General features: G+C 32.4%; 1 protein-coding gene across 1 annotated transcript; it reads left to right on the plus strand.

The window, feature by feature from the left end:
- The first annotated feature begins 321 nt into the window (after window positions 1-321).
- On the plus strand, window positions 322-9,340 carry Cul5 (Cullin 5). Its single transcript, XM_023160404.2, has 6 exons — window positions 322-543; window positions 603-1,140; window positions 4,830-5,679; window positions 7,210-7,509; window positions 8,628-8,964; window positions 9,017-9,340. Exons 1-6 carry the CDS (start codon window positions 535-537, stop codon window positions 9,302-9,304), a joined length of 2,322 nt encoding a protein of 773 aa, XP_023016172.2. The 5' UTR covers window positions 322-534; the 3' UTR covers window positions 9,305-9,340.
- The last annotated feature ends 1,795 nt before the right edge of the window (window positions 9,341-11,135 follow it).

The raw sequence follows: 11,135 nt of genomic DNA on the forward strand, positions 1-11,135 counted from the left end.
ACATGTTGCATTGAAATTTTTCGAATGTATAATGTTGCTGTTTTTGTAGTAATGTCTTTAAAAATATTTTATTGAACTTATGTGTCATACATTTAAGTCATTTCTATATGTAACACATACCTTGTTTTTTTTTATTTCTACCATTCTAGTTGATTTGTATATTATTAGGATATCCTATTTAAATAAAGATCTATCTATCTATCTATCAGTGTGTGCATTGGGTCTTTATTTTCTCCTAACAGTTTCGTGTTTGTCCACCTGAAGTTCAGCGAAGATTTGACTTATGACATGACGTTATGACATGACTTGACCCTATCTGACGTTTCCCCACCCCTCCACACGCATATTCCAATTTACAATTTGCGAAGTTTGATGTTTGATATAAACTTAATGAATGAAGGAAAGTGTAGAACAAACTACACACAATGCATCTAATAAAAATGATTTGATGAATTTTAGATATTTTAACTGTGTGAAATCATATCAGAATAGTTCAATTTATTTTATATATATCTTTGGAAATTAAATAATAAGATGCTAAAGGTATAGGGGCCTTTGTATTTGATTTTAAAATACTGGTTTCATATTCCATATATTTTCAGGAAAAAGGGCAATTGAAATTTGAAGACAAATGGCCTCATATGGGCCCAATTGTTTTGAAATTGCTCAAACAAGAACCGGTTTCACCTGCAGAATGGCAAGAATTATTTTATGATGTACACTTAGTATGTCTTTGGGATGAAAAAGGGCCGGCGAAGTTACGAGAACATCTCCATGAAGACATAGTAGATTTCATTAAACAAGCGCAAACTCGGGTTCTTGCACATCGTCAAGAAGAAGCATTATTGAAAGCATACATAGCAGAATGGAAAAAGTTTTTCACCCAGTGTAATTATCTTCCAACGCCATTCCGGCAACTCGAAAGTAGCTTGCAGGGTAAACCAACAACGTCCAGTTCAAATGTGCAAAACAATACGAATAAAAAAAGTCTGGGAGATGAGAGCATGGTCCGAAAGCTTATGCTAGATTTGTGGAATGAAAGTATTTTTAGTGATATAAAACACAGATTGCAGGAGAGTGCTATGAAGTTAGTACATGCGGAGAGGAATGGGGAAGCTTTCGACTCTCAATTAGTAATTGGTAAGAATTTTTCATAGTGCCTGTGCCATCAATTGGTAAGAAAAGAACATTATTGAACATTGGTTTCATTTATGATCGAGACTCCAAGAGGAAATAAAAGTTTTATATTAATCACATCTGAAAATATAATAATTACAATAAAATACAACTATTCTGCATTATGTTCAATATATCAAATTATCTGAGTAATTGATTATGTGTCTGCAATCATAAAATAAGATATAGTCATAATATATCTCCCATTGAAAATTCAAATAGATGAATGCCATTCAGTGTAAAATTTTAACAGGATCAGCTACTGGAAATGATTTCCTGAAAATCTACACATTTCAATTGTATTCAGTATTATGAATATCTACAATGAATGTATATCATTCAAATTTTCAAAAATTGTTTCAATGTTCATGCTGTAAATACCTTCATACCCTACTTTATTTTTCATTTATTTTTACACGTTCCTTATTGTGTCACAATTATTTGTTGAGTTTGTTAGCATTGGTCTGCAAGTTTTTATGCCTGATGTTTTGTTCATGACTGCGATAGACATCATCAAAGTCAATGAGGACAGACATAAAAAGTACTAATCACTGCCAACAAACCTGGAAAATACCTTTAACACAATTATCTTCGGCAGTGAAAATATTGGTAAATATAAATATGTGTTGGGAGTCTTCTTTGACCTCGCTCATACCTTCGATACCATCAACCCAAACTTTTTGAAGATGAGATGGGGTATCCGAACATACTCTCAAAAAAGAAGGCACTCACATTATCTCATTGGAAGATATAGTAATACTCGATAAAACTCGAAATTACTATCCCAGAGTACATAGAAAGGCAATAGAAATTTAAAAACTTGAATAATTTCAATAAAAAAGAAAAGGCAATGAACATTAATAAAATCTGGCTATCTGTCTTTGATTCTACACAAACAAGGTCAGGTAATTCGATCAAGAGAGCCACGCCCAACTATAATAATATAAAACCAGAGTAAAACAGCAGCATTGTAGTTTCTGCGTTAGGGACAATGGGAAGTACTGTCTACCACAGTAGTAGATGGAACGTTAGGTATAAAAACTGTAGACCACAGCCGAAAAACCCGAAAAAAAGCCGTGAAAGTTTACATTCTTTGATCTCATTTTTTCATTTTTTTCTTACGTGACTGGCAGAACTTGTGATGCATTATTTGGAACCTTTGGTCTAGTAATGGATATTACTGAAGTTTCATTCCAACACCAAACCGTTATTTTTAACACCCCGACACGTGTTTCGATCACAAAGTTATCATCTTCAAGGGGAAGATTAAACGGTTTGATTTTCTTATTGAAAACGATCACTTGGTGATCGAAACACGTGTTGAGATGTTGACAATAACGCTTTGGTGTTGGGATAAAACTCCACTCATATTCGTGACTGGCAGAACACCAACAGTTGAGGTCTATAGTACTCTCATTAGGACTTCTCAAGGAGGAGTATTGGGTTATCTGCTATTCTTGTTGTATATCAGTCATTTACCTATTCGCATAAAAAAAATGGAGTGTGTTCTGTAACTGCTAATGAAACACTTGACTTATTGAGTGACATTCAATAAGTGTTAGAAAAATTACTTCATCATTAGTATGAATTAAATGATCCTTATTGAATTCAGTAGTCCCCAAAAACAAACAATATATAATTCAACTTTGGCAATGCTAAAATGATGACATCAGAAAACACAAAATTGCTAGGCACAGAGTTAGACTACAAATTAATGTTCAATAACCAAATTGATACCATTTGTAAAATATTATTTTAACTGTACTGTGTTGTCTACAGAGCAACCAGATGTAATATTATTACATGGGGTAGATCAAGTGAAGCATCATGAGTGTTCATTTCACAAAAAAATTTCATAAGATATATTTTTGACATGGACTACAAAGAATCTTGTAGAAAGAAACACTTTCGAACAGAAAAGTAATTAAACATTCCCATGTATTTTACATATACAAGTTATTAATTTATACATTCATAATAAAGATGAATTCACAAAAATAGTGAACTTCAAGAGCACAACTATAGTTATAAACACAACATATACCGAAATTAATTCAATAAAGCATGGTTCACAAAATCCCCTTTGTATCCTGAAGGCTAATTTTATAACATGTTTCCTGAATCTATGAAATTAGCAAACTGACTAGAATAATTTTTTGCTTCATCTCTTCTTTTATTCACTAAATAAATTCCTTCAAATAAATACCAGGACTATAGATCTTTTATGCACACCTTATACTTGTTTCAAATCTGTCCAAATCTCATATTTTATTTTATATTTTCAACAATTCAGAAGCTATCTTTGTATGAAAATTTGGTTAAATAATATTCAACAAATATTGCTGAAATCTTAGCAACCAAAATTCAATAGAAAAGATTGCTATGATGATAAAAAGGAACGCTCACTAACCCGCAATTCGCTGATTTAATGCTCGCCATGAATTAATTATAAAGGACCATTTTGTGCAATGTACTCTCCATATGAAATGGAATAAAATTGACTAACCGAAAGTAAGTTGTTAATTTGAACCTTTTTATCATGGTTTTTTTCAATGAATTGTTAATAAATAAGTCAATTTTATATGAGGCATTTATACTCTGTATTCAAAATAAGGAGGGCCAACATGGATAAAACAGAAACCGTGGGAGATATAAAGTGGGTTGATCTAGGAAAACATTTCTCATTTTAGAGCATATTTTAATGACGTTTTGTCTGTACCCTGAACTCACATATACAATATCAATATAGGAAAAAAAAAGAGTTGAAGTTGGGAATAATTCAGTGCACAGTATTTCATTTTTTCTGTTGAGAAATTGACCTGTTAAAGTTAAAATGTATCATTCAACAACAATTGAAGTGAAATTTTTAATTTCAACAACTCTGGTCCCTCTTAAAAAATTCCCTTCAACTGGATATCAAAAAAGATTATAAATTTCAGATAAAAACTCATAAAAATGTGTCAATGAACAAGAATATATTCAAAATTCTGTTGATGTTGGACTATCGTAAATGAATAGAGAATTTTTGAATTCATGAATAGAGTGAAGTAGTATGTTGACACTCATCTGTTAAATTCAAAACATCATCACCAATGTTAGTCTATTTTTAGTACTGGCAGCAATTGAAAGTGACATCAAAAGTAATCATCAAAAATCATACATTTTTCACGTTTGAAGAGTATTCTTCGCATCTGAAGAAAAATTATTATGTTTTATTGCAATTCTTCCAATAAATCTGTCAAGTCGAAATCACTTGGTGTTGTCAGTTATGGATGTTTTCTGTGAATTTCATATTGTAATTTAATTTTCATGTTTAATATGATGTCATTTTCATCAATGTCAAAAATTATGTAAAATGTTTATTACTTGCTCCTTATTAAGTTGCTTAATGAGTTTGGCTATAGTTAGTCACTTCTTCTGATAACCAATCTGCATTATTCTTAATACCATAATTAAGAGCTTTGGATAAATGTTATTCATTCAAAATTATACATCAAGTATAAACTGAATGAAAACAATGTTTGTTTCCTGTTAATCTATGATTGAATACAGGTCAATATATTGATAAAATCACTAGAACGTTGAGTAAGTTTCCGAAGATGTTTTATTAACTTTCATATTGAATTGTTTCCCATTATGAATTCTGTTTCCAGGTGTGAGAGAGTCTTACGTCAACTTGTGTTCCAACACCGAAGATCGATTACAAATCTACCGCGAAAATTTCGAAGCAGCCTATATACAAAGTACCGACCTATTTTACCGTTTGAAAGCCCCCGAACAATTGGCGATCAATGGTGTTCAAGCTTATATGCGATATGCGGATGCCAAGCTTAGAGAGGAAGAAGCAAGAGCCCAACGATACCTCGAAGCAGGAAGTAATGGTGTTATCCAATGTTGTGTCAAAGTACTCGTCGGCAATGCTTTGTCGGTGTTACTAGCCGAATGCGCACCCCTCATCAGGGCGGGAGAAACGGAGAGGTTACAGTTGATGTTCAGGTTGTTGGAACGTGTGCCTGAAGGAGTGCAGCCGATGTTGACTGAATTGGAGAATCACATTACGCAGGCGGGTCTGGCCGATATGATAGCCGCAGCCGATATAATTACTCAGGATTCGGAGAAGTATGTGGAAAGATTACTGGACCTGTTTCGCAAATTCAGTAAGCTTGTACACGAAGCGTTTTCAGATGACCCTCGGTTTTTAACGGCCAGAGATAAGGCTTTCAAGGCTGTGGTGAATGACACTACTGTCTTCAGGTTAGAACTCAGCAGTGGGAGAAATATAGGGACCAAATCGATAGCACCGGAAAGTAAATGTCCCGAACTGTTGGCTAACTTCTGTGACATGCTGCTGAGAAGAACGCCGCTTTCCAAAAGGCTGACTAGCGAAGAAATTGAAACTAGGTTAAGGGACGTATTGTTAGTTTTGAAGTATGTTTCGAATAAAGATGTATTCATGAGGTATCATAAGGCCCATTTGACAAGGAGATTAATTTTAGATGCAAGGTTAGTTATAATAACAATTTGGTTTTCCATTATCAATTATATAAAAATAAACAAAATCCTCAATCAGCAATATAGAAATAATTAGCTTGCACATAGTACTGGATATAAATTCTTCTATATACACCTTGAAGCCCTAACAAATAAGTGAGGGCTTCAAGTTCAATTTCTTTGTCAGAGCTTTCAGAATATTTTAAAACCGTTTTCACAATTCAATATACAAAATATTGTGTACATACAATATATAAAATTGCAAATTCTGATGGCATATTGACATTTCTATTTATATATTTTTTTTATTGACTTGAGATCTAATTTTGAAAAACAAGAGTTTCCTTTTCTCTTTAGATGATATTTTTGAGTATATTACTTTATAGAAATAAACAGAATAACTATTTAGAGGAGGAAATATTGATTTTGTGTGTAATAAAAAAACTTATGGTCTTGAAGCTGGCTAAATAAAAGTGTATAATATCGATACATACCATTCCTACTGCTATATAATTCTCATGTGTAGCCAATCTCTAATCAACACGTCTGCCAGTATGATGCCTTGGCTTAAAGCGGGATAGCCAGTCAAATGAGTTGAATTTAGATTAAAAAAGTTATGAACTACATGAGACAATTATTAAAATAGTTTTAATTTATTGACTAGAAACAATTTGCTAGTGGTGAAAGTGTTGCCAGTAGCATGCAAGTGACGAAGATTTGATAAAAGAAATTCATGAGATGTATAATAATAATAATAATAATAACTTTATTCGGAGTAAAAGAAAAATAAATGAAACTAAGAGGCAATATGATTGATCTGAATAAAATAGTGTGGAGATAAGTGCAAGCACTTGTTTCTCATAAACAAATTTATAATATATATAATATAGATATTAAAAAATCTGTTCAAATCTATTTTTCCGTTAACCAGCTGTCACGCCCCTGCGAACGACAACCCTCAGAAGTCGAAACTTGTGCTAGCTAAGGACCAACGAGGTCTTACCATTTAACGTGTGATTCCTAGAATGATATAATATAGAAATTGTGATAATATATGAAAGATCAATGCAGAAAATTAAAGATTTGAAAAGGAAAAATAATAAATCATGTGTATATGTAAAATGTAACGATGTATAAAAGAGATATAGTTTTACATGATAATTGATATTGCAAAATGGTGCATATTCTTACAAGTTTGAGTATGAAAATGCTTGAGAAAGCTATTGTATACACGTGTTGGATATGGATCGATTTTAATATCTCTGTTTCAGTTACAATATCTAAACTTTTTCATATAAATATCCACAGGGGAAATTGTGGTGTGAAGTGTCCTTTAGATAGAACTGAATCTTCATAATCTCAAAAAGTGAATGCATTTTATTAGTCCCTGACTAAATTTAAATCTCAACATTTGCAATATTGAAGTAGTTACACAAATCTGTATAATTGTATACTACATATTCATAACTGTTTTTTTATTCATATAATAACATTGTAAGACGTATGGATTTGGTAATGATTAATGGTTCAAAACCCTTTCAGCGCAGACAGCGAAAAAGAAGAAGATATGGTGGAATGGTTGAGAGAAGTTGGTATGCCAGCAGATTATGTCAATAAATTGGCGAGAATGTTCCAGGATATTAAAGTAAGTGAAGATCTGAATGGCCAATTCAGAACATCAACTGCCAAGCATGATGCAATCAATATTAAAATATTGAATGCAGGTGCCTGGGCAAGAGGATCTGAAAGAGTAACAGTTAGTTTACCAGTAGAATTGGAAGACTATATACCGGAGGTGGAGGAATTTTACAAGAAAAAACATTCAGGGAGGAAATTACAGTGGTAAGTTCAATTAAAGTAAGTAAGTAGTATTTATTGAATAGGAATAATCCTAATATTCACAATTATAGATACACAATGCTTTTGAAAAGTAGGAAATAAATTCGATAAAATTTGAGACAAGGAGAGTGTCATTTGTAAGCTTTTAAAAAATAAAGTCGGTTAAAAATTCATCAACGGTGTAGGAATTTCTCTCCAGAAGTGACTCATGACTTGAAACTCTTTATATTCATCTTAATCTGTTGTGAAGTTTAGGCCCTATGTGCACTTATCGTGGTGAACTAAAAATTTTGCCCTACAGGCGTAGACCTGTATAAAAATGTCCATTACATTATCTTTTCAAATCTCAAGAAATATCGATAATAAACTGTGTTCAAATAATGTGTGTTTTATTTTGTAATGCTCTCTGGAGGAAATGATTGCAAATAGCACTATCTCTTTGTGTGAATACCAAGAAATCTCTCTAAACCTACTGAATAAATTGAAATTCTTCATTAATTCTCAAATTAGTAAACTATTATAGTATAGCGCCTGATTGAGAACACATAACTGCTTGTTACTTATTTTTCTCATATTAATTTCATAATGTACCTTTTTTTTTGCTGCATCAACTGCTAGGTTATTAGCCAATGTACCTTATTATTTACATTCGTAATATTACATTCAGCTGAGTAAGAGTTTTCATTGTTTCAGTTGAGTTCACTAACTCTGGACGCTATATTCGTTTTTTGACCAATGAAATAGATACATTTGAGCATCATGCTCACGTCACTGTTCTCATGATGCAACCTGTTTAAATAAACGTGAATAAGATTTTCCAAGGGATTTCAGTATAGAAAATTCCATAGACATATCACATTTGTAACATATCATTTCAAGTATTCAGAAATAACCTTAGGATATATACTCGTGTCACTCCCAAAGCACTTCCTTGATAAATTCGTATGCTCCAGCTAGGCCAACACATAGTTGAGATTTGTATATTGCGGATGAGCTCTATCAACTGAAATTACAACTAGAAAAGTTCTAAAAAAGCAAATATTGAAGATTGAGATTATAGTTGATTCAGTCAAGGGTTTAACAAATGTGTATTTCTTAATGATTTATTTCATTTTTTCAAGGTATCATCATATGAGCAACGGTACCATAACTTTTGCGACAACTGGTGGAAAATTCGATCTGGATGTCACCACCTTTCAAATGGCCGTTCTTTTTGCTTGGAATCAAAGACAGCACGATAAAATAAGTTATGAGAATCTCAGATTAGCCACTGAGTTACCGGACGGAGAGTTGAGGCGAACGTTATGGTCTTTGGTGGCATTTCCAAAGTTGAAAAGACAGCTGTTGCTCTTTTCTCCTAGTGCTAATGCTCCCAAGGATTTTACCGAACATACAATGTTTTGGGTAAATCAGGATTTTGCCTTAATCAAGAATGGAAAACCCCAAAAAAGGGGAAAGGTATATGTCCTTTTATGGTCCTTCTTATTTCATTAATTAATTTTATTTCAAGGTAAATTTGATAGGTCGTCTACAGCTAAGTACTGAACGATCCCAATTGGAAGATAACCAATCTATAGTACAATTAAGAATACTCAGGACCCAAGAAGCAATTATAAAAATATTGAAGATGCGCAAGAGAATTTCCAATGTAGCATTGCAAACTGAACTGGTGGATATTCTGAAAAATATGTTTCTGCCTTCCAAGAAGATGATCAAGGAACAGATAGAGTGGCTTATTGAACACAAATACATGAGGAGAGATGATGATGATATTAATACTTTTATTTATATGGCATAAGTTGTTGATAATATTGATTAAAACATTTGTTATAGAGATGTTTTCTTATTTCATTTAATATCAAAAACTGGTTAGGTAAATAAGGAAAAGAAGATAAAATATTTTTCACAAATTTCCAGTTGAAACGATGAAGGAATGTGCAGACGTCATTAATTGTTCATCCGATATAAGTTCATGAACTAATGAAAGTGAAATGATATAAGCTACTGCTCCAATCAAATCCAAATATGCCTATTTGTCAGAGATAGAATCCTATTGACCAAACTTCTTATGTAAAATGAACAATAACTAGATAAATATAAACATAATCATATATAAATAAATATATACAAACACAAAGCAACCATACACAATGTATCATCTCTGTAATATTCTTCCAGATCATAATAAGCCTTTTGTAGTAGTGGCAGCAACAACCCTTGCTAGTGATCGCACATTGAAAGGTAAGACCTCGTTAATCCTTAGCTCGCCCAAGTTTCTACTTTCGAGAATTGTCGCTCCTAGGGGGCGACAGTTGGTTAACAGGATAACATTTTTTCAAACAGAATTCTTCAAAGGAATTTCTGAAAATGTCAAGATACTTTATTTCTTTTAAAGAATTAATTGAATGATTTTCATTTTCTTGGTCGCATGAACTATAGAATACTTTCAGATTTCGGTATTGGTAAAGGTAAATTGTTTGCTTGGCGCGTTTGGTATATTTTAATATTTCCATTTTTTTTTTCATAATACTAACAGTTTCCAGAATTAATATAGTTTTTATAGTCAAGATTCGTAAATCGACAAAAATTTGTTTACAGAGATCATTCAATTTGGCATTGCCTGAAAATTTACCCTTTTTTTGTATAACAAGTCGAGAGTTCATTAAATGTTTCCTAAAATATGCCCAAAAAGCAATTCCATCCACACATTTAGTTTATTTTGAAATTGATTGTTTTCTTCCCTTTTCTTTGGAAGATTCCCACATTTTTTGGTATAGAGATGGAGAAATAGAAAGCCAGAGCCTTTATTTTCCATTAAAAACTCCATGTTAACATTTTGTGTTGGGTTTATAAAAATCTTCAGCATTTTGTTAATTATTTTGTAAAACATGTTAATTTCTATTTTCAACTCTGACATCTGGCTATTCATCATCACGTAAACTGTCAAATGGTGGAAAAATCTAAGAAATTGCTGTCGACTCACGTTTCAGCTTTCTCACTTTGAAGTACAGAGTGCTCACTATTATCCAAAATAATGATTTTACGCATACTTGCCGCTTTGTTTCCTTTTCTGGAACTCAGTCAGATGACTTGAATTGCACATTCTAGGAAAGTATCTAGCTTTGGTTGCTCATTGTACACAATACATATCTTCTGACTCATGCTGGGAATTGCACATTGAATTTGATAAGGTATACAAAGGTCCTTGTATCAGGGCCGTAGCGAAAAGAAAAACCAGGGGAGGGAATCCAAATTTACCCAATCCCACCAGCAAAATTTCCCAACTTTCGAAAAAATGAAAACCGATGGATTAGTTACTATAATATATTAATTTTCTTACTTAGCTATCCAAAGATTGGCTGAATGCTTATGCCCGTTATGGTATGCACAAACAAAAATAAATTTTGGTAATTATAAAAATAATGGGAATTATTTTACTTTGAACCAAGGTCTTTGGTCTTCCACCATATCCACCATGTTTAGGAATATTCAATACAAATAAAAGGAAACAACACTTATTGTGCTTATTGTTTTCTACTATGATTTTTTCCATCTTCACGGCCTGAAATTTCTCAACTTTTCCAAGTCGAAAAAACAGCAAAAAGTTGGGAATTTTGTAAAATTATCAC

This window comes from Leptinotarsa decemlineata, unplaced genomic scaffold (assembly GCF_025532065.1).
Source record: "Leptinotarsa decemlineata unplaced genomic scaffold, Ldec_3_MD MMD2_tig00002974_RagTag_RagTag, whole genome shotgun sequence".
Classification (NCBI taxonomy): Eukaryota; Metazoa; Arthropoda; class Insecta; order Coleoptera; family Chrysomelidae; genus Leptinotarsa; species Leptinotarsa decemlineata.

Bases quoted from the DNA above. Each gene is read 5' to 3' on its own strand.
- Cul5 (XM_023160404.2), top strand. The intron at 1,141-4,829 runs GTAAGAATTTTT...TTCTGTTTCCAG, and splicing joins CGACTCTCAATTAGTAATTG to GTGTGAGAGAGTCTTACGTC. The intron at 5,680-7,209 runs GTTAGTTATAAT...AAACCCTTTCAG, and splicing joins AGATTAATTTTAGATGCAAG to CGCAGACAGCGAAAAAGAAG.